General features: G+C 37.4%; 2 protein-coding genes across 5 annotated transcripts in view; both read left to right on the top strand.

Moving 5' to 3' along the window:
- The window catches only part of KLHL5 (kelch like family member 5), a 50,336-nt gene extending 32,383 nt beyond the window's left edge, over positions 1 to 17,953 (top strand). For 2 of the 3 annotated variants that reach the window (XM_068188877.1, XM_068188876.1), the window contains exons 5-11: positions 2,714 to 2,926; positions 7,453 to 7,639; positions 8,543 to 8,767; positions 9,087 to 9,249; positions 11,773 to 11,985; positions 14,234 to 14,405; positions 16,426 to 17,953. In XM_068188877.1, the coding sequence (XP_068044978.1) occupies positions 2,714 to 2,926; positions 7,453 to 7,639; positions 8,543 to 8,767; positions 9,087 to 9,249; positions 11,773 to 11,985; positions 14,234 to 14,405; positions 16,426 to 16,482 (1,230 nt within the window). In that variant the 3' untranslated portion in view covers positions 16,483 to 17,953. The remainder of the gene's footprint in view (positions 1 to 2,713; positions 2,927 to 7,452; positions 7,640 to 8,542; positions 8,768 to 9,086; positions 9,250 to 11,772; positions 11,986 to 14,233; positions 14,406 to 16,425) is intronic. The other variant, XM_068188878.1, reaches the window with a different exon arrangement.
- Positions 17,954 to 18,231: 278 nt separating this feature from the next.
- WDR19 (WD repeat domain 19) overlaps positions 18,232 to 23,947 on the top strand; it is a 38,596-nt gene continuing 32,880 nt past the window's right edge. For both annotated transcript variants that reach the window (XR_010998620.1, XM_068188879.1), the window contains exons 1-7: positions 18,232 to 18,271; positions 19,324 to 19,415; positions 19,500 to 19,565; positions 21,070 to 21,195; positions 22,588 to 22,703; positions 23,309 to 23,424; positions 23,759 to 23,839. Coding sequence is in view for 1 of the 2 variants with exons in the window: in XM_068188879.1 (XP_068044980.1) it covers positions 18,266 to 18,271; positions 19,324 to 19,415; positions 19,500 to 19,565; positions 21,070 to 21,195; positions 22,588 to 22,703; positions 23,309 to 23,424; positions 23,759 to 23,839 (603 nt within the window). In the remaining variant the exon portion in view is untranslated. The remainder of the gene's footprint in view (positions 18,272 to 19,323; positions 19,416 to 19,499; positions 19,566 to 21,069; positions 21,196 to 22,587; positions 22,704 to 23,308; positions 23,425 to 23,758; positions 23,840 to 23,947) is intronic.

A 23,947-nucleotide genomic window follows, 5' to 3' on the forward strand; every position in this document is an offset into this window, starting at 1 on the left:
TGTTCTCTGAAATATCCTGTTCTTCCACAGAGAGTTCCCATAAGAAGAAGGAAAGAAAAGGCTAATGAGGAGGTTAAGAATGCTAGGAGATACGCTGGCTCCTTCTTTTTGTCTTCAGAATCTCTCTCTGTAAAGGAAGAGGAATTTTCAGATTCTGGTTATAAAAAAAACCAGACATAGGACAAAGAGTGCCTGTATTCCCAGTGGAATGCTTTGATATTCTGCTCAAAGGGAGTCTCTGCTTTAAAAATAGAATGGGAACAAGAGGAAATTGAATTTGTTCCCATCAGAAAGCAATGGTCTGCAAGCAACAAGAAGGAAAATCAGTATTTTTTACATATATATCTGCTGAAGTGATGAAATCCAGTTGGAAAAAAGCTTTCCAAAGAGGATCCCTGATTGACTTATGCAAGATCAGCTTGTTGTTGCCTCCAGAGACAAAAGAACTTTTCATGCAAGTGCTTTCCCCTTCCTCTTCCTGTGATCTGGACAGACAATTTGGAAAGTTTAAGGTAGTAAGTGTTGGTGTTTCTCTCTGTCAGAGCTCACTGCCTGTTCATTCAGCAAAACTAAAAGCACAGCTGCAGCTTACACACTCTCTAGGAAAAAGAACCAACAAAAAAGCAGCCAGTGGAAACAAATGAACTCAGTGGAATATGAATTCCTGCGAACTGTGTGTTTAAACTGTGGAAATAATTTTGATCACTTCTCAGATTCAATTTTACTGCCAGGCATTTAAAGTGAAATAAATCACAATGCATGTGTAGTACTTCTGAATATTGGTACAGTTCCTTTCACTGATTTTAATTCATACATTTGTTCAGTTTGACTTTTATTTTGTAATACAAATAGTTAAATTAATTAAAGAGGAAAAGATAACTCTATCTCCCTTCTAATCTACTATAGCTCTCACTTGAAAGTACTTTTTTGTGTAGACAATTGGATCTTTGTTATAGGAAAGTTTTTGAGATATTAAATATTTTCAGATATTAAATGTGAAAGTTTTCTTTCCAAATTCTATCCACAAGTAGAATTATGTATACCTATAACATTTTGAGTTATTTTCCTGATTTCCAGAATTACCCATAGAGTGGAGTAACTTCGATCTTTCCCCTTATAAATCTTGTAGCCATCTTATGTACATCTGGCTTTCATGTAAGATGGACTATTTACACCTAATTAGTTTTTTCCTCTTAGCTCAGCTTTTTTTTTTAATTGTCAGTATCTTTGGAGTACTGAGGTATAGCTCTGAAAGCATTAGACCAAGCAATAAAAAAGAAGTATTAAGTTTTTTGCTTTGTTATCATGATGCCAATGGCATATATAATGCCAAACTGTACTATTGTTTTTGATGGCATTTTAAATACTAAATTCAGACCAGTTTTGCAGTGCACCTCTTGCTTCTTCTTGTGAGTTTCTCCCCTTTTTTGACCTAAAAATCCTTCTTTCTTTCCAGTATGTGCTTTTAATCTACAGTTTTTTTATTAGGATGCAATTCTTTCTTTTTAAATCATTAAACAAGACTCTAAGGCTGATTTTCATATTAGGCCCACTTAGACTTCTGTGTTTGTGGATTTAACACATTTTGTTTTCTAGGTGTTTTAGAGGTGTGTGTGATGGCAGACCAAAATCAGCATCCCATTAGCTGGCTATCCAGGAATCCACAGTACATTTAGTAAATTGTTTGTAACATTGTTATCATCATGAAGCTACTCTCAGTTTTGAGTGTGAATTTAGCTGCAGTTTGAGCTACCAAAATGCAAGAATATGTTGTGATTTTACTTTTCTGCTTTTGCTTGCTTTGTAAAGGTATATGGGGAGAGAGGATAGAAATAACACGACCCTTTTCTGTTACATCCAGGTATTTCGCTGTAATGGTGCTGATTGTGTTCATGGTGCTGATTGTGTTTCTACATACTTCTGCTATTCCAGCCTAAGCCAGTCAGAATCCTTACAGAATATGCTGCAAATCCTCATATTATGAAGTAATCAGATATCAGCATAGGATGTGTTACATATTATGAATTTCTTATTTTGAAGTAAGGATTTGTTGCTGAAAATGACAGGATGAAAATTAGAAGATTGAATCCTATCAGAAGAAATATTGTTAGTGTAGCAGGCATGTGTAATATTGTGGATTCTTTGTATGTTTTGGTCCCCAGTCAACTCAGATCAGTTGTATAAAATCAATGAAGTAGCAAAATAAACTTAAAATAATCCATTTTACATCAACAATAAAATTGTTCGTGTTGTTTATTTCCTCTGAAAACTTACTGCCACATTTTCCTCTAGCAGTAATGAAAACAGTTACATGTGCCCAATTGTTATAGTGTGTTGCGCTCTTTGCTTGACAACAGGAACAAACTCTGCATCTTTTTAACTGTACTTCAGAAAGTATTTCTTCACTTTGCAGTGTCAAGATAGTAACACCCACAACCTATGGCTCATTTCTCTCTCTCTGTCTGTACACTTCCCTCAGTTGTTTCAGCACATCTGTCTGTGGGACTGAATGACTGAGTTGGGGAAATCATCGGGACTGAAAGTATTTCAGTTACTTAAACTTTTTTTTTGGTTTTCCTCCCAAGTCAGTACTCCAGTGGGATAACTGAGAGATGGCGTGAAGGGAGAGAAAAGAGGGGAGGATACAGCACGTGCTCCAAAAAACGTCTTCAAAGTATGATGCTGCCTCTATTAAAATACTTTTCTTTTCCAGGAAAACTTCATGGAAGTAATTAGAAATCAGGAATTTCTGTTATTGCCAGCCACTGAAATTGCTAAGCTTTTAGCAAGTGATGACATGAATATTCCTAACGAAGAAACTATACTGAATGCTCTGCTTACGTGGGTTCGACATGATTTGGAACAGAGAAGAAAAGATCTCAGTAAACTCCTGGCTTACATTAGACTGCCTCTGCTTGCTCCCCAAGTAAATTGTTCAGTTCCTCTCTAGTTTATACCATGGTTACAATGGGCATAATGTCTATAGCATAAATATATTGATAGTGACAAATCATAAAATTTATAGTGATCTGGATTCTTAGAACTGCATGTAAGAACTTGGCATGTTGTATAGGCATGATAGTTTGTGTCTCTTTGTAACTGCAGCATATTTTGATCCTAGGACACAAGAAGAGAGGGTGCTTCTAGAAAAAGTTGTTTTTCTTGCCTATAAAAATGCTTATCAAGGATATCTTAGTCAGTAGAAGCTGTGTCCTTTTAAAATTTTTTCCGTATGAAACTTGCATGGTTTATTTGGGTCATTATATTTCCTTCATGTAGAAATAGCTAGGAAATGCAATTTGAATTGTTTGGAGTGATTTTTCTTCTATTAACTCTTGATAGGCCATCAGTGGGTACTTCTTGTTCTTCCCAGTCAATACTTTTTCTCCTTCTTGGAGTTTGTTTAAATAGTTGTGAATTACAGTTTTCCTAGTCCCATAGGAATGACTATTCTTGTTATTCTCATACTGATTTCTCGAAGGCAGGGAGGCCCTGCAGAGAGACCTCCACAGATTAGAGGACTGGGCAATCACCAACTGCACAAAGTTTAATAAGGAAAAGTGCCAGACTGCAAATGGCATGGGGCAACCCTGGATGTACAGACAAACTGGGGAATGAGATGCTGGAAAGCTGTGCCATGGAAAGGGACCCGGGGGTCCTGGTCCATGATAAGTTGAAATTGAGCCAGCAGTGCCCTGGCAGCCAGGAGGGACAACCCTGTCCTGGGTGCATCAGGCACAGCATCACCAGCCAGGCAAGGGAGGGGATTGTCCTGCTCTGCTCTGCACTGGGGCGGCCTCATCTTGAATATTGTGTGCAGTTTTGGGCACCACAGTATAAGGATCTAAAGCTGTTAGAAAGCGTCCAAAGGAGGGCAACAAAGATGGTGAAGGGCCATGAGGGGAGCCTCAAGTATGAGGAGGGGGCAGACACTGAGCTCTTCTCTGTGGCACCCAGAGACAGGACCTGAGGGAATGGCATAAAGCTGTATCAGTGCAAATTTAGCTGGGATATTAGAAAAAGGTTCTTCACCCAGAGGGTGGTTGGGCACTGGAACGGGCTCCCCAGGGCAGCGGTCACAGCACCAGCCCGACAGAGTTCCAGAAGCACTTGGACAATGCTCTCAGGCACATGGTGATCCTTGGGGATGTCCTGTGGCATGCTGGGAGTTGGAGTCGATGATCCTTGTGGGTCCCTTCCAACTCCGTTTGTTTTGTGGTTCTGTGACTCACTACCTGATAGCAAGTTTGTAAACTAGGTTTGATTATTTGTATTTGTTTTTTCCTTTCTTATCTTTCCTTGCTGGACCTTCTTTAGTAATATTTAGTATTTACTATACAGTTAAAGGATTTTGCTTTATGATTTTCAGTTTGTTTAGTGAGAATTCTCTCTTAAATGAAGAAAATGGGATTTTTATGGAACCTGAATAATAAGTAAAATTCATTAACACCAGAAAAATTCATAGTGATAAATCACATGCATTACATTCTGTGTATTACATCTAATCTGATGTCCTCTTGCTGGATAGTAAGATTCTTTACTGAGCATTTTAGTATTTATTTCCATACTGATTATTATATATTCAAAAGCAGGATTTTCTCAGTTGTGGCCTTGACTTTGTCATTCACTTTTTCTAGAAACATAATTCTGAATAAGGCAGTTGACAAGGAGAAAATCATTCTTTTGTTGAACTTTTAATTAATTGATAACTAAGTAACCCCTGCTGTATTTCTTTTACTTAGTTGGCTGTAATTGAAACATCTTTAGAAACTGAAAGTACAGAATTTATCACAGAAATATATACTGAAATCAAATTATGTCCACTCAGTCACTGATTAGAAAAATAACAAGATGAAATACAGAAGCAAAATTATATTTTACTTATTTTATCTTTAATTTTTCATCTCATCTCATCAGCAAGATTTTTCTTGTTATAGAAGAAAATCTTTTTATTTATTACTTTGACAAATTAAAGTGTTAGAGCTTTGATTTTAATAAGGAAACATTTAGTAGATGAGTAAGCTTATTTGAAGTGCCCAAAACAGTCTAAATGTTTTCAGAATCATGTTTTTTTTTCAGGATTATGTGACATTAGGCTATCTGACAGCAAATAAAATTAAAAGCTTTTTCGTTTTATGGTTGATGAGTTAAAGGTATTGGAAAGAAATTAAATTAGAAAATTGAACAACTTGCTGAAACCAAAACCAGTGCAAGCAGAGATGCAGATACACTTTAAAAAATCTTAAGGAAATACTGTGAAACTGTAGCACTGGGAGCAAAAAAAATGTACGTAATTGTTAGTTTTATTGGCTGGTTTTATGCATCTCTTTGTAGACATCTCTGATTAGTGCAAGCAGTGTCCTAAATATATGTACATTTCTTTTTCCTAAAGATGAGTATTTGTCAGCCTCTTAAGCTGTAAGGTGGCAAATATTACATCTCTGATAAATAATGAAAAAGATGATTTAGAAATTTCTGAATTACATTATGGCTGAGATTCCTTTTAGACAGAAATTCTTACTACTAGAGTACTAGAGTGTCTGCACTACCTTTCTCCTTATCAGACTTGCAGTTACTATGATTTCATGCTAACATGTCATTTGTAAATGCTGTTAGAAATGCTTTCAGTATAAGGACCTATGTAAATAATAAAACTTGGAAAAAATGTACTTTTAGTAAGCCCATTCTAAGTTCTTTGAGTGAGGAATAATTATAGCAGTTTTAGTTTAAAGAGCCTGCAGACTAGATTGCATTTCTTTTTAAATGAAATAAAGTTGCTTTCAGAGACTGTGACTCTGTACTGTGAGAAATTCTTTATAGGTTGAGTGGGTTAGAAACTGTAGAAAATGTAGGTTGCATCTTTTTGCAGAACTCACATTCACACATAGTGTTGCTTTAAATACTATATGCTGCTTGTCCATCAGAAAAATATATTGAAAGTCTGAATTGGTCATATTGTGTACAAGCCTTACTTTTCATGCATGCAGCTCTGAAAGTGTCTGATTTAGGACAATAGGAATTAATTGATTTCTTTTTTATGTATTTTTAAACCATGTGCAATTTTATAGCATGGCACACTGGCAATTAAAAGGCAGCTTTTAGTTTATTATTTTATAATCACAGTGTCCCTGTGAAGTGATACAAGCAATCCTCTGGGTCAAAAGAAGAAACAATGGAAGGTATGAAAGTAAAGAATGAGTTTAGGTTCCACATGAAAACACTTCATTTGCTATTTTAATAGTGAGAACTTCAGCAACTTTGAGAAATGCTGCAGAAATCTCAGTTTTCTGAAAATCACTGATGAAGGGCTTTGAAAAGGTTTTTTATTCCCTCTGTGATGTTTAGTTATGTTTTCTGTCATATTTTGTTATTTTGCCTGATACTGAGGTGTTCAGGTTTAGCCATCTGTGCTTACTTGTAGCCCTTCTGGAAACATGGTTATCGTATTTGCCACTTTGCAGCCCTAAGGCAGCTTTATTATATATAACCATATTGTGCACATCTGTTTCACAGCAAGTCCCTTTAGTGCTTCTGATGACTGATGTCACAGCAGTTTTGTACCTGTTAGTGGTTGGCTGTCAACAGCTCAATAAAGACATCTCATTCTGGTTTGTGGACTTGCATGTCTAATACTCACAAAGTGTTTGAATTTTGGCTTTTCAGAGGCATCTGCCTTTTTTTCTCTCTCTTTTTCTGACAAATGTTCAAATCCCGGTGGAGCACTTAATTTATTTTTTCTCTGTTATTCATGCCATGTTGTGCAGCTCAGAAAAATCCCAGTTTCCAGACTTCTAATAATTAGAATGTGACTCTCAACCTAATAATTTTTTTTTCCTGCAGTTTGATAAATATGGAGTACAAACCACTCCAGAATCTTTGAACTTAAAAACTTCTGTTAGTAGTCTTTAGTTGAATTTTATTTAATCCATATTTAAGTTTTAAAAGTTGCCAAATTTGCTTGCAAGCTTGATATAAAAATTTTAACAAGGGCTTTTATTAAGTGATACACTGTGATCTTGGTAACTCTCAGGGTGAGGAACAGAATATATATTAAAATATTCAGCATGTGCTGAAAGGGCTTCTACAGACCTCTGCATTGGGTGGATTTGGGAATAAAAACATAAGGTTGAAATTACTTACATACCCAGAACCTGTTTCCATTTTCTTGAACATTCTTGCACAGCACTGGAACTTGAGGAGATTATGTTTCCTTCCTTTGGACCATGAAGCTTAAATAATCCATTAAGATCAGATGGCCTTCCTCTTTAAATATTTATCTATTTATTTATTTGACAGTTTTTTAGCCTTTTTTATATGACCATTTTGAAAATACAGAGATTTTAATTCAGGCAGTGAAAGTGTTTGTATAAAATATTATCTTGGTAATCATGGTTTTATTTTTCATGTGGTTTATAGCAATATGGCTTGTTTGATTTGCTTTCTTTTTTACAGTTTTTGGCAGATATGGAGAATAACGCACTCTTTAGGGATGACATTGAATGTCAAAAACTCATTATGGAAGCAATGAAGTACCATCTGTTGCCAGAGAGACGACCTATGTTGCAAAGCCCTCGCACCAAACCTAGAAAATCTACAGTGGGCGTTTTGTTTGCAGTTGGAGGAATGGATGCAACAAAAGGTATTGGCTTACGTAATGTTTAGCTGATGAGCTGTTTTGGTTCTTTTTAAAAGAAATGTTTGGTAGATTTTTTTACAACCTGTTAAATCTAAAATTCAAGGACTCGGCAGTACAGAATATGAAACATCTGAAGTGTGTACTGTTTATCAGGTTAAAAAAGCCTATATATCCTTAGGACTGCTGTAAATATTCTAGAATCTAGAGTTCTGATTTGAAATTACCATAGGAATAGCTGATTACTGAGTAGTGAAGTGTTTAATTAATACAAACTAATCTTTATTTACTTAAGGGGGCAGTAATTTGGAAAAGGAGGAAAAGATCTGAAAGGCCACAAAGGTGACCTCCACATGCTTAAAAAATAGGCCAAAACAACAAAAATATTTTGACTAATTGTTAAATAGTTCTGTTACAACTACTTGAATGATTTTTTCATAGAAAATTCCATACTTTTTAGTGGAAATTAGAAGGGATCTGGTAAGTTAGAAAAGTTACAGCAGAGAAAGTGTTTTCTTTAATTTGTTGTTTTAAAGCTGTTTCTTGGTAGTTCATGTTACATACCATCAGCTTTTTTATCTAATATTACAGAACAGTTGATTTCAATATATAATTGCATTCGACATGGTTGATTTATATTCCTAATATTTCTATATCTAAAGGCTTGATTCTGCAAAGCAGTTACAAAACCTGTTTTTTGTCTTAAAAAGCACCAAGAAAGTTGTCCCTTGTAATGGGCCAGGTAATTGCTGAGGAAGTCAAAAAAGACTATTTGTCTACACAGACTTAAGAATATGCTGCAGGATATCATGGTGTCTCGTGGAATCATCATATTGCTAAAATAAAAACTATCCTAATGCTTCAAAACTTTTCTTTTTCCATATATAACTTGCACATATTGTCATTCAGGAGCTACAAGCATTGAAAAATATGAACTTCGTACCAACACATGGACTCCAGTTGCAAACATGAATGGACGAAGATTACAGTTTGGAGTTGCAGTCTTAGATGATAAATTGTTTGTTGTTGGTGGCAGAGATGGACTGAAAACATTGAATACTGTGGAGTGCTACAACCCTAGATCAAAAACTTGGAGTGTAATGCCACCAATGTCTACTCATCGTCACGGTCTTGGTATGTACAGTTCTGTAAAGGCTGACTGCATATTTTTTAAAGGTTGCCTGGTTGAATGTTACTGGTCAAAAAAACATTCAGAAATAAAGTTTAGGGGGGCTGGAAATTTTGTTTAGTTGCCAACTGCTTAATCAATGTCCTTTCTCCTTCAAATTATATTGAAGATTGTATCTGGTAGCATCAGCTACCAAAAGGAATGGGTTTTTTTTCTTTTCAGTTTTGTGGTGCACACTGGACTGTCACTAAGAAATTCTGATCTTTATTCCTTTTAATTGTCTGATCTTTATTCCTCTTAATTGTTTCCATATCTGTATTTTAGGAGTAGCGGTACTGGAAGGTCCCATGTATGCCGTAGGAGGACATGATGGCTGGAGCTACCTGAATACAGTAGAAAGATGGGATCCACAGGCTCGTCAGTGGAACTTCGTAGCTAGTATGTCAACTCCCAGGAGCACCGTTGGTGTAGCAATATTAAATGGAAAGTATGTGATGGAGTTTCTGTTTTCAGATTTAAAATCTCATTACTTTAATGTAATTAAAAGATCATCTTAAATTACTATTAATAATTTCTCTTGATAGATACCAGTTAGTAGCATTAAAAGCCAAATTTCTTCATTCACAGAAGAGATACTGTGCTGGGTCAAGCAAGCCTCTCCACAGCATTTCAGCTGTATGTCTAGTGTACTAGGGCCCTCATCATCCTAGTGACTGTCAGCTGGACTTGCTCCAGTATGGCAAGATCTTTCTTATACCAAGAACCTGCTGCATTACAGTATGAAATTTGGCTGAAAATAACCCCCCTTGCATTCCAGCTGGTCCCCAGAGATCAGAGGGGCTGGGTGCAGCTGGGCCTAATTTCTGTTTATAAGCAGTTCAGTGCTGTAAGTCTGGTTGCATTCAATACTTTAACAATCACAGATCCACAAACAGTGTGGTTTTTTGAAGCTACAGAAATGCAGATTTCAAGTAGCTGATTATGAATGCACTTACTGCATCAGCACTAAATATACTAAGGCTAATCAATGATTAACCAAGCTAAGTTAGCAATTCAAGCTAAATTAACAAATTCAGTCTCTTGCTTCACCCTTAATTAAGTATGGGTATGCACATATGCAGTCAGAGATGCAATTTGTACTAAAGAAATGCCCCTGCTTTGGGAGTGGAGAGAGGAGCAAGCCATGTTTTGCTAGGGTGACACAGCAAACAAAAGCTACTGATTTACTGAGTAGTATTGTGGTTGTGGCAGAATATTTACACTCTTGTCCACAAATTTTCACTTCCTGCTTATGTACTGTCTGTGCATCTCCCTTGAGCTACTTGAATGCTGTCAGGTAAAAAAAAAATTATTTTGAAAGCCTAATCACTGGCAAATTAGTACTGCTGAAAGGCACCTACAAAGGGTTCTCTAAAATCTGGAATAAGTCTAAGAATGAGTGGAAATTCTCACTGCCTACAGGAAAGAGGGATGAACTTGAACAACCAGCAAATAGAGTGCCTTGGTTGCCTTGGAATTGCAGTCTCAGATACCTAAGCTGGGTCTTAAGCTTGCTATATATTCAGCAGCATGTCCCAGATGTGATGAAAAGCACCAGAATTAGACCCTCACATTTGCCTATTATTATAGAACATTGCCTAGACTGTTAAGGGAGGCAACAGCAAAAGATCATTACAGCTGACCTTTTCAAAACACATGCAGCATTTCAGATGCAGGAGCAGTAATTTCTGCACTTGCCTGTAATGTCTGTCTGTAACTTGGTAAATTTCAGTGATTGGATCAAAACCTTCATATAGAGAAGTTAATATAGCTTTCTCTGTGTCCAGAATGTGAAATCACTGCATAAATGATCAAAACTCTCTCCATGTTTTGAGGGAAGGTAAAGTTGGGAGCTTCATAAATGTTATGTTGCATAAAGGATTGGTTTTAGTCATGAACTTTATGGAACTACAACACAGTTTTACAGAAACCTTCAGTACATTCCTTACCTTAAACAAGCTGTATTACTAAACTAAGAAACTTCCATGGATTTTTTTTTTTTAAGCTTATTAAAATTGTTACTGAGAAGGACTAGATCAACCATATTTACAATATATTTGTATTTAAGTTCCTTGGTCAGTATATAAAAAAAACAAACACTAGTGTTACCCAAACTGAGGACATCTTCAATAGTGCTTCATGGTAACCACTGTAAATTCACACTATCATTATCTACAGTATCTAATGTTTGTTTGATTATCTAGCCATTCTTAGGCTCTGAAATAATTTGAGATGATTTCTCACTGGATTTTACTTCTGATGCATTACTTTCTTTTTAGAGTGGCTTCTGTGTTCCTACTTTTCCAAATAATAGTGCTGGGCATGTCTGCTGCTATGCCTAGATTGCTCATAAATTCTGTTCATCAGCTTTTTATATAATTTGATTATTTGATTCGTTTTGAAGGTTCATTTGTGATTGAGTCCTCCTAAACCAATTTTTTTTCATTCATTTCAGTCAACCCTTGCAAATAATTGAAATCCTTTGTACTAAATACTAGAAACCTTTTTCTTAGGACTAAGCTAATTGGGCCACCTAGTGGGTGTGAGGGATTTAAGGTAGTGCAGACAGTCATGAACTAAAACCCAGGTCCAGAAAAGCATGTTAATGCCTAAGATGAGGCAGGGTAGAGATGGTGCATGCACAGATCCACTACTGAATTTGTCCTTCTGACCCTGCAAGTCACATATGTGATTTTGAAATTGTTAGCTATACGCATAGGTTGGAATATAAATGCTGTGTAAGATATCCCATTTTCTGTAAATTATTGTTGTATGCATTGATTGTTACAATAAGAAAAGATTGGAGCAAAATCTTGCCTGAGTTTTCACAACAGAGCAGTTTACTGAAAGTTGAAACTCTCCTTCTGAACTTCCCTTTTCAACAAATTTTGAATCCTTCATGTTTCACTAGAAACTGTCTTATTCAGATAACATTTATTTTCTTCTTTTTTTTTTTTGTTTTACTTCGTAGGCTTTATGCAGTTGGTGGTCGAGATGGAAGTTCTTGTCTTAAGTCAGTAGAATGTTTTGATCCTCATACAAACAAATGGACTCTCTGTGCTCAGATGTCAAAAAGAAGAGGTGGTGTAGGTGTAACTACCTGGAATGGGTTCTTGTATGCAATAGGTGGCCATGATGCTCCAGCATCCAACTTAACATCCAGGCTGTCAGACTGCGTAGAAAGGTAATATCCTGATGGAGACATATCCTGCCATGGGATTCTAATAGTGCTAGTCCATCGAGTGATTTATGGAAAGAGCTGTAAGTAGAAACCCAGTAAAACAGGTGTGTTACTTTTAGCATGAACAGAGGAAACTTACATATAGAAATATGCTGTGTAGGCATACTATGATTCAAAATGTTACCAGGATAGATTATTTAAAGCAAATTCTTCTTAATGCAATTTATCTAGATTATTTTAACAATCTCATTGAATGAACTATGTTTGATAATTGAAACAATGTGGAATTGAATGCTTTAAAAAATTGAGCAGATCTTCTTTCACACAAGAAGTCTGAATCTATTAATATAATAACTTTCAAAGGAGTTAACAGTAAGGTTTTGTGAATCTTTATATAGCTAATTCTTTCTTGTATGCCCTAATGACACTGGAAAACTGGCATGTAATTCAGTCATTCCTAGTTTGGTATATCTTTCTGTAAAGTGATTAATGAATGACTGTATCACATATTTCAGAAGCACATGTGATCCATAAAATAATTTAAAAATATAGTAAATACTTCATAATTCACTGTATTAAATCTTCACTGGCATTTCAGATATGTCTGAACTATGCCTTAATTCTCTCCCTGCTCTCTCACCACCAGCTGTAAAACTTTTATTCTTTCCTGTTACCTCCCAACACTTACAGTAAGTCCTCATTGCCCATATTCTTCTTTTACTAAATTTATTCATGCCAGGACATATATTCTACCCTTAACCCCCAAAAACTCCAAACAAAAAACCACAAACCAAACCAACAACAACAACAACAACAAAATCCACAAGAGAGCTGTAGTTTTCAAACTTTCAGAGTCCTAGTAGACCTGAAAATACAGTGTGGCCCATAGCCCTTAACCTGTGGAAGTTGCACTGAAGAGACCCCAGAACGGTTTGCAGATAGGAAGCTACTTCTCAACAAATACCAAATTTTTAGGGCTATACAGATAATCAGAAACCCGAGAGAAGCAGTAAGTCTGTATATTTTTCTACATCTGTATTTTCTGAAACAAAGTTACATAACCCGTGACTTTAATAAATAGGAATCATCTTTTATGCATTTTGTCCTTGCTCTTTTGGTGATTTTAAATGGAAGACCACCAAATTCATGGAACTACTTCCTTTAAAAAATTAAATAATTAAGAAATGTTGATTTTAAAAATCAGGCTTTTATAACCACACTAAACTTCTAAATTATATTTTGCAACGGAAGTTCCTCTTCCCAGATAAATACAACTGCTTATAACTTATAAAATAATTGGAAAAGTAATTTCTACATTTAGCTTACTTATCACCCTCTTCTATTTGCATGTGTGCTTCAAGTGGTGTTTTCATGTTACAGTTATGCTTGCATGCATTTGTGTAATACTTTGACTAGAGGACAGCAAATAAAATTGTTAGATCTCTTTGTATCTATGCTCTTCATGCAAAAAAATTAAGACTATTGCCTTTCAACTTGTTTTTAGCAAGTATGATCTTAACCAAATAATTATTTTCTTTGTACAGTTTTTAGAGCCCTTCAGAGCTCTGTAATTATATTAGTTCTGCTGTAAGCATCTGCAATCTTTAAAAAGATTGTCTCGTAGCCAGATTAAAACATATTCCTTGCCATAAGCATAGTATGGAGTCTCCTATGTAGTTCTCAATTTGACTTGTAAAGAATGTTGATAATGTTGTAGAACCATACAATTTTTTTCATTAAACCATCTGCTGTTTACTGTGCTGATATTTCTGATTTCAAAAGTGTTGTAAATTGTCTTAAGGGTTTTGCATTTCCCATATAATTTTCTCAAACCACTTTTGGGGGTCATATTTTTGAAATTGGTAATCTTATTACCAAACCAAATTTTATCAGCCTGTGCTTTGCCATACTTAAAGCAAGCACTTGCTGTACTGTGGTGTAGCAGCAGAACTGTTTGTTGCATGGTATGTTTAGACATACAAAATGTAGTAAGAGCAGGTGTATATGGCTGTATGACTATTTGGAAAGCAGCATGAAGCAGATACCTGGTTAGCAGTGGCTTGTGTTAGCAGATGACTAAAGAAACACCTTCAAAAAGAGGGGAATTGAGGGAGGAAAGTCCTTTGAAATTGACACCCAGATGTGTACTGTCCTGTTTTCTACTACCTTGACAGCATCAATTCCAGTACATTTTTTTGTTGTTGTTGAATTTTGGTAACTGTTTTAGAGCATAACACAAATTATCGTTTAGGTATGATCCCAAAACAGATATGTGGACTGCTGTGGCCTCTATGAGCATTAGCAGAGATGCAGTGGGAGTGTGTCTTCTTGGTGACAAGTTGTACGCTGTTGGAGGATATGATGGTCAAACCTATCTTAATACCGTGGAGTCTTACGATCCCCAGACGAATGAATGGACACAGGTATAACTTCTAATCAGATCATACACTACTATTAATATTGTTATTTCACATGTGCCTCCTTTTGCAAGGAGAATTCAAATATTCCTTCTCTAAAAAGCAGTTTCTTACTTGTCTGTTGTGAGTCTCTTTTTTCCCTTTGTGTACCATCTTAAGATGACTTCTCTTGAGCAGATAGTTGTTAATTTCCAATAAAGTGCCCTCCTTTCTTTTGCAAGAGTATAGCTATTTTCTTTGACAATTTCAGCTACTTTTAATAAAATGTATTGCCACATTTCCCAAACTGTCACAAAGGATTCTGTTTACATGACTTCCTGTTCTGAAGATAAATGATAAATGTAGATTAGTTTTAGCTCTAATATGTCTCTCAACATTTATTTCATCAAGGTTTTGGTCATTTTTTCATTAATAATCCCTTCCTGGGGTGAATGCTATGTACAGTGTATGCAGGTTCCAGAAAGCCTTTACCCATTTTTCTTTCTGCAGCTTTAAAATAAAAATAATTCTACAGTTCATGTTCAGAAACCATTACTGTCAGTTCAGAGCTTGGTTACTTTTATATAGCTCCAGGAATGTGTCTCTCTGTGGGAAGAGCACACACAAGGACATCCTGAGCTGACTGTCCTTTGGTGTCTAATGCCATTTGAAATACCCTAAAGTATCTACATCCACAAAAGGCTGGTAGATACAGCACAGACTCTATGGGACACCAAGGCCCTCCTGGAGTCCAGCTGCAGACCAGGATGAATGTCCAAGCTCATCTGTAATAGCATCAGACACCAGTATTTAGGGAACTGAATTCTGAACCACCTGAATATGTTATTCTGGTAATAGCCCCAAATCCTTAATTCAAAAAGAGAACTAAACTGCTGTTTATAAAAATCCATGGAACACAAAAAACTCCGCTGTCCATTTCCCTCCATTTCATACTGCTGCAAGGTCTTACAAGTCATCAAGGAGGATCATCAGAGCTTGGGGAATTCTCTGGTACTGGTAATGATAACCCATGGCATTCTTAGTCCTGCTAAAGTAAAAAAAAGTGTATCAGAGGACAGAAACTGTTTCTCACCAGAGGAGAGAAACTGTGCTTCTCACCATTGCATCTAAATGAATCTTACATGTCTAGGTATACCTTTGTATCCTTAGCCTTGACCCTCTATATCTCACTGAATGCCACAGTCCCAGTATATAGGATAGTTTCAAACCTTTCTCAGAGGGATTAGGAATATTTGTATACCTTCTTTCTCTCGTTATGGCTGCAGTCTGCCACCTCTTCATCTTATCACAACTCAGGAGAAGGCAGTGGAATTTTCTCAGGTGAAGGTTATCAGAACCACAGACAGCTCTATAATAAAGTCCATTGTTCCTGGGAAAAAAGAAATAGGGGAGTTGGCATAAACAGCCTTTTTTGTCTTCAGGATGGTCTCTGTACCACTTGGTGTGCTAATTCACGTACTTTGCAATACTATGAAGGTTAAAAGGGGAAGCAAAGGGGAGTGTTAGAAACTACTTCCCTCTGTTCAAGTCCAGCAGAAAAGGGTCTTGCCAATTCTGTTTGCAATTAACAAATAAAGACTGGTGAATTTTTTCTGATTTCAAGAACTCTTAACAGGATTTTATCAAATAATCAAGTAAAAAGGAGAGGTTCCCCCTATAATTTTAGGCATTTTCTTTTTCTGAGAAATGCATTATTTTACCACCCTTTACTCAATTGTCTGACTCAATTGTCTAGCTCAGGTATCCAGTTTGTACTAAATCAAATGTTCCTTTTTCCTGTAATACTGAATAATTGAAATTATCAATAAGAATTTCTTGATGTCCTTAGGGCTTGCTATTGTTTTCAGAGTGCTTCACTCTGTTATATAAAATATCTTTACCTTTTCTTTGTGTTTGTATCCAATTTTGGACATGTTAACAGAGCATGGGTGATACTGTCATTCTGCTGCAGCCATATAATTAGGGGGGAAAATTACTTAAAGCTGACTGCATTTATCTCACAGATGGTGTGTTTGTTTGTTTACAGGTTGCACCACTGTGCTTAGGGAGAGCTGGAGCGTGTGTTGTGACTGTAAAACTCTGAATTATTTTCTCTGGGAACGTGACATTCTCCTGTGTAGACTCAGAGGATTGCTTTTTCCTCAAGAAAACTACGATAAACCAATAAACCAATAAACACCAGGTGCAGGATATCTACCACAGAAAAGTGTTTGGTCTGAAGCTGACATGATGTTCTTATGGACCAGTATTAAGCACTTTTTAAGAACTTTAAAAACTTTTGTTATGCATATGTTACAAGAATTCTACTTGTAAGGAAGTCAGCTGCAGCCTGCCAGCTGGCAATAGAGGACTTCTGTTTGGGAGTGCTAAGAAAATGAGTGAACTCACTATAATAATCAAATGTTATGATTCCAGGGTCTTGATTTTCCTAAATGCAGAGCAATGATGCTATAAATGGATATACTTTGATATAATCGGGTCTATCTCTGGATGAAACAAGTTATAGGATTGGACCTCATCGATTTAATTTGCCTGTAATAAACACCAATAGGTATCTGAGTAACTACAAGGCAGGCTAACAAACCAATGCAAATCATTGTAAATGGCAGGTGTAATGCCTGCCTTGGAAATGAAGTTGTGTATTTGGTGAATCTTTTGCACTTTTTATCATCATTCCTAGTTTAGCAAACTTTTTATTTAACCAAAGCCTTATTTTAAATATTGTCTTATGCTAACAGAAACCTACTATTTAAAAATTTCTGACAGATATTTTTGACATCCAGTGTACTTTTTGGATTTTCAAAGTTGTTATGCAAGACGCAGAACATCATACATTTTCTCTGCTTTGGTTCTTGTATTTACTTTGCTGTTTGTATGCGTTATTGGAAGAATTCTAAAGTGTGATTAACAATTAACCAATTTAAGTTTAATATTTGCACTTTGGAATTTTTGAAGCATTCCATAACATCTAGACTAATTACATTTTTAAATGAGGCTTTGCACTACTATAAGAAGTATAATTTTATAAGATGAAGAAATTATCTGTCTTTCCTGTAAGGTTATTTAAAAATGTAAAGCGCCCAATCCTGCCAGATGCTCAGCTGCCACCATTTAAGCATGTTCAGCATCTTACAGGGCTGTGATGTGTGCCTCGCAGGACTGTATCAAATTATTTAACAGTTACCTAATTTTTTCAGATACTTTATAACTTGCCTTTCTCGAGTCCTCTGCTGTTAAACCGAATTGCTTTGAACGGTCTAAATGTTCTCGGGAGACGCCTTTTTGTATTTGCTTTTACGTGCCTTGTCCCTTATGTTCTGCGAACAGCACCGCGCGTGAAAAACGGGAGAATGTGAACTCATTGAATGTTTTGGGTTTGGTTTGTTTTTTTTTTTTTTTTAATTTTGAAGTGCCCAACACCCAAAGTCCTTTGTACATTTGTAATTTTAAACGTGTGTTTTAACGCTCTCGGCGAACTATTTATTGTTTTAAAAGAAATCGGTTACACTTTGTGATGAAGCTTTGCAGTTGGAATACAGCTGATCTCAAGAGGCTTTGCTGGCGGGTGTGTGCCTTTATTCCCTCGCTTAGAAGCCCGTTCTGCGTGCCTACGATGTAAAACCCCTCCTTTTCCTCCGAGAACTGCCCGCACCCCGCTCTGGGGCCGGGGCCGGGGCCGGGGCCGGGGCCGGGGCCGGGGCCGGGGCCGGGGCCGGGGCCGGGGCCGGGGCCGGGGCCGGGGCCGGGGCCGGGGCCGGGGCCGGGGCCGGGGCCGGTCTCTGCCCGCTCCGTCTCCGCGGTAACCGCGGCGCCGTGGGCGGGCGGCGCATGCGCAGTGCCGGCGCAGGCAGCCCGCGGTGGCCGCGATGAAGGTGGGTCGGGGCGGGCGCGGGGCGCCGCGGCCCCGGGCGGCGGCGGGCGCGGGTCCCGTCCCGTCCCGTCCCGTCCCGTCCCGTCCCGTCCCGTCCCGTCCCGTCCCGTCCCGCCCCGCCCCGCGGAGCGAGCGGGCGGTGGCGCTTGCGGCCTGTGCAGGGGAGGGAGGCGCGGCGGGAAGGGCTGCCAGCAAGCGGCAGAGGGGCCTGGTGTGCTTGCCTGCGCTCCCGTGTTTGTTTACTTTCGCGTGGAGAAACTTCGGGTAGAAGGAAGCTTAAAGGTCATCTAGTTGCAACGCCTCTGCGATGGGCAAGGACGTCTTCCACTAGCCCAGGTTGCTCAGGGCGCCATCCAGCCCGGCCATGTACGCTTCCACGGATGAGATGTCCACAACTTCTGCGGGAAACCTGTACCAGTGCCTCTCCACCATCGCAGCAAATGTCTCTTAGTAGCTAGTCTAAACCCGCTGTCTCAGTTTGAAGCCTTTCTCCCTCGTTCTGTGGCTGCATGCCCTTATAATAGTCCCTCTCTAGCCTGTGTGTTTCCTTCAGGTTCTGAAAGCCCACAATTAGGTCGCGCCGAAGCCTTCGCTTCTCCCGGCTGAGCAATCCCAGTTCTCTCAGCCTTTCCTCATATATGGAGAGGTGCTTCATCCCTCAAATCATCTTGGTGGCCCTCCTTAAATTATTTTTCCAAGTCAAACGTCGTTGTCAGATGATGTTTGTGAGTGTGGCATGTGGTGGTTGTATTTTTTCCGTTCTTGTGAGCAGAACGCAGATTCAGTTGTGAAGAATGCCTCAGTTTACATTGACCCAAAAGAATGGAGAAGAACCTGTGGCAGACTTGAGCAAACCTCGCAGGCAGTTGGTGGACATTTATGTGGGATTTTTATACTTCAGTGCATTGGAATCACACAGAAGCTGGGTTTGGATTGTTTGTGGGGTTTTTTAACCTCTACAGTACTCAGCTGCTAACATGCTAGGCAGTTGTAGTACTCTTATATCTTATGATTTTAAGATGTATAATTTCCTACTTTTTTTTTTTTCCCCAGCAAGTATTCAGTCTGTATGAAAAAGCTTGGTCTGGTTCTCCCGTGCAGTTTGCTTGGCAGAAAACTTTAGGAAATTTTCTTGCTGTGATAGGGTAAGACTGCAACTATTCATTGCATTTGTTCATCATAATTACTGATAAAGAAAGGGAATTATTCTATATACTAATCTTTTCTAGAGGTGATCATTCTGTGAAAATTTTTGATCGTCATGGTCAGAAGAGAAATGAAATCAGCCTACCAGGGTAGGTACTAAGATAGGTTTAAATTTTTTTGTTTGTTGTTTTCTTTAAAAATGCTTCTATTCTGGTGAGATACTTAAACAATGTGAGAAATGTGTAGGATGATATACTATCTCTGGTGAACATACCTGGCAGAGAAGACAAATTATGTAATTAAAATGTAAAAAAAAAGACCTATCACATTAAGAAGGATCATAAGGAGGTTGTGAAAAATATATCCTTGCATTCTTGCTACTGTTGATTTTCTAACAATTTATTATCATGGCTTTGCTGAGGAAAGATACTTCTTTGTTTTAGTGCTTCTGTTTGCATCAGTGGCATAAATGTACACATTGGCATTGTTGCTTTAGGTCAAGATGATACTTATGAAGTGAATCTTTTTTTTTCCAGCTTATCACACTTTGGTTCACATCAGAGAGTGGTATGACAGTTGACAGACTGGATTTTTTTCAGATTAAATTTAAAAACTTGTGTACTTTTGAAGATACATTGAACATCTTAAAAGGCAGTCAGACCATAGGAACAGGCTGGATATGAACCAGGGGGAACCTCCCTAAGGAAAAATAGTGTAACATTGGGTCATCATATTGGTTTGCTCAATAAATACATTGTTATTGGGCACTATTAATACTGCATGTAGTTACATTTGTGTACTGCTCATCTCTTCTTATCACTTTAACTGTTCTTAGTCATCATGGAAATTTTTTATTTTATTTCTAGCTACCTGATTAATTTCGATTAAGATAAACTCCTTAGTCAAGGCAAATCTCCCACGGTCTTTAAGGCTGAAACCTCTAGTCAAGAGTATAACTTAAATTTCCAGATTATCACTTACCTAGCCCTGTGTCACTGGTAAATATGAGCCAGAATCACTTAGTTCCCCAAGAAGTCTAGAAATCCAGTCTTTGTAGTTCGTGGTAGTTGCCACTTGCAACAAACCAAGAGATGTGTTTCTCACTGTCTTTACCAGACTCCTGTGTATTTCACTGACCATCGCATCTTGCTGTTCGGGTTAGGTGTCATTCATAACATGGTCCGGCTGTGTCCGTCTCTTTTGCTTGGTAATATCCGTGGCCCAGCTCTCTGTGCAGTGTTTTGCACAATATATGATAAATGCACATTCTCTCCAGAAATCTGTCCAAAGTGAGGAAAGCTGTGTGGAATCAGTGGTCTATTATCAGAAAAATAATCCCAACTCTGAATAGCCTCTAACAAACCAGAACCTTGCAGAGGACTTTCAGTGTCTCTTGAAAATCAAGGTGACAGTCTTTCAAGTACTAGAACATAGTGGCAGTGTCTTTTATGACCTTCCTCTCAGCCCCTGTTATCAGTGAGATTTGAATAAGAGTGGGGTTGCTATAGAGCTGGTTTACAGATAAATCTGCAATCTGTCATGGGTTTACAAGGGAGGAGAAGGGAGAAATAGGGACTCAGTTGCATAGTTCTGGCTGTCTCTGTACACTTACAAATACATTTTAACATTCTTAGTGATTTTTTTTTCCTTCAGGAACTGTGTTGCTATGGACTGGGATAAGGATGGAGATACTTTAGCAATAATCACAGACAAATCTAGCACCATATTTCTGTGGGATGCAATCACAAACAAAACAAGCCAAGTAGACAGTGGCATGAGGTAAGAATTTTTTTTTAACATGGGTATTTAAAGCCTTGGACTGCTGTGACTTGTTGATGTGGAGGCTATATTTCAAGATTATCTTTTTATTGGAGTCCTCATAATATATATACTAATTAAACTAATATGCTACAGTTAATTGCTACAAAGTAGACTAATTTAGGATGAAAGTAGATATCTAAGGTTCAAACCCTTACCTTTCTGAATTTGGCCACAGACTTTAAACTCTTCTGGGGTCTGCATAACCATCAAGCATTGGGTTAATAGATAAGCTTGGTTTAACAATTAAACTTCTGGCTTCTTTGAGTCTATCCCACTAAACTCTTGCATTCTATTTAAACATTCTTCCTGTAGGAAAGAGAGTGGAAACAACTCTGTCCTATGTTTGTTAAGATGTATACTATATACATACTATATTGAGGGAATGAACAGACCATATTGTACCATTTTCATGTGTGAACATGTACTATGGGGAGAGGAGTAACTTACCAGTATGCAAGCAAAAAAGAACATAGAAGGTACTTAACAGAATGGAGTTTGCAGTTAATTGCAGTTCCTTCATGGACTTTATCTCTAATACTGGAGGTAAATTGCTTACTGGAGGCAGTCTTCCTAGAACATTATATATCAATGTAAGTCCCTGTCCTTTTTTTGTCACAGTGTTATTGCTTAAGCAGAATAAGCACCAAGACATAAACGGTGTGATAATGAGGCTTTTCTGATATCCTTCCCTTTTTGAAATTAGAAACGCACCCTTATATGCAAACCAAATATATTAGAGGTCATTTCGCATGTCAATTTTTCAAATTTCTATTGCATGCCTACGGTGAAATTTAAAAAGAAGGGAGGGACTGCACTAATTAGAAAATTCTGGTTTATAGTTTTTTTGCTTAAGAGGTTCTTGGTTATTTAACATGATGTATAGTATCTCTAAGCCTTAATTAGACACCAAATGGGCCTTGCTCTATCTGAAACTTCAAGTTAAAATAAATCTTTCTAACTTCTTCATTACATTGACTAGAACCAGGCCTACTCACTCTTGAGTTGGCTAAATGCATGGAGCTATTGAAACACAAAAAAAAAACAATACGAAAAGTGACTGGAAAATTAGCAGTGAGTCCATCAAAGACTCTTGATGCTGGTAGACCCATTTTCATTTGTGCAAGTCATGTTACATAACCTCATACAATTTTTATTACTTTTACTATCTTCTGCATACTTACATAATTCTGGTATTGGTTGAGAACATTTGCTTAATTTGAAAGTTCTCCTTGGTCTGTATGACTCACAGAAATTAAAGACAAATGCAGAATTTATTATGCAAAATGTTTTAATATGTGAACACATGAAAGGAGTCTCTACTATACAAAGTAAATTTTTTCTTTGTTTTAGGGATGCAATGTCTTTCTTGTTATGGTCTCGAGTTGGAGCTTTACTTGCTGTTGGAACAACAAAGGGCAATTTACTCATATATAACCGTCAGACTTCTCGCAAGATTTCTGTTCTTGGTATGGACTGGTTTGAAACTACTCTGGCACATGTGAAAGTGGAATTTTGCTAATATACACAGTTTCCTTTCCAGTTCTCTATATGAACATGCAGGTAAAGAATGTGCTCATACTCAACTTGGACCTTCTACTTTGGTGTACTCAGCAGAGTATTTTTAGAGAATACTAAGTTTTATATATATATATATATATATATATATATATATATATATACACACACAAATACCTAACACTGCCTTACTGCCTCCTGGAGGACTTGTGTTACCTTTCTTGCAAAGGATTTATGTGATTGTTCATTTGCTAAATTACTCTTTCTTACCTGCTTAGAGTACCTCTGGGCATAAAGGCTAAGGATGCATAAAGGCTAACACATTCCCCAGAAATGTGATGCAAAGAAATGGAAGAACAAGAGCTGTGCTGTCTCATATAAAGTCAAAAGACTTCCGTCTGAGAGCAGATTTTTTTTAAAAAGGCTCTTGCTCTGACAGGTTGTTTCACATTCTGACAATCTGTGTTTGAGGGGCTGAAGGGTGTATATTTCCATCACAGATTTATTTTTTTGTGGTTGTGTTTGATTTGTGTTGTATAGGTCTTTTCTTTTTCAGGTAAACACACTAAAAGGATTACTTGTGGCTGTTGGAGTATTGAAAACCTCCTTGCTTTAGGAGGTGAAGACAAAATGATTACTATAAGCAATCAGGAAGGGGATACTATAAGACAGGTAATATTTATAATGGGCATTGGATTTTAAGATGCAATCCTGGTTTCTGAGAAAGCTGGGACCTATGGGAGCTTGTGCCTTTTGAATCCCTGTGCTTTCAAGGACCAGGAACTTTTTTTTCATTTTTAGTATATTTTATGCTAACATGTCATTAAGACCCAAAATGAGGTCATGTCTTCTCCAGTGATTTTCTTGATTTTGGTACTAAATGTAGTAGTAACTTTCCCTCTCTGTCCTTATGCAAAATAATATGTGGCAGGAATAATGCAATTATTTATCATCAGTATGGGCTAGATTAACTGCTGATTTCTCAATCTGCACTTCTTTCTTGCAGACCTCAATCAGCTCAGATCCCAGTGACATGCAGTTCTCAGTTATGAAGACTGATGAAAGAGTACCAACCAGGGAAAGCACAGTAAGAAGTCACTACAAAATACTGTAGTTTGAATGGGAATAATCTTAACAGGATAACTCCATGTAACCTGCTGCCTTTTCTTCTGAGGAAATGGAACTGACTTCTGTA

The sequence above is a fragment of the Anomalospiza imberbis genome, chromosome 4, assembly GCF_031753505.1.
Source record: "Anomalospiza imberbis isolate Cuckoo-Finch-1a 21T00152 chromosome 4, ASM3175350v1, whole genome shotgun sequence".
Taxonomy (NCBI): Eukaryota; Metazoa; Chordata; class Aves; order Passeriformes; family Viduidae; genus Anomalospiza; species Anomalospiza imberbis.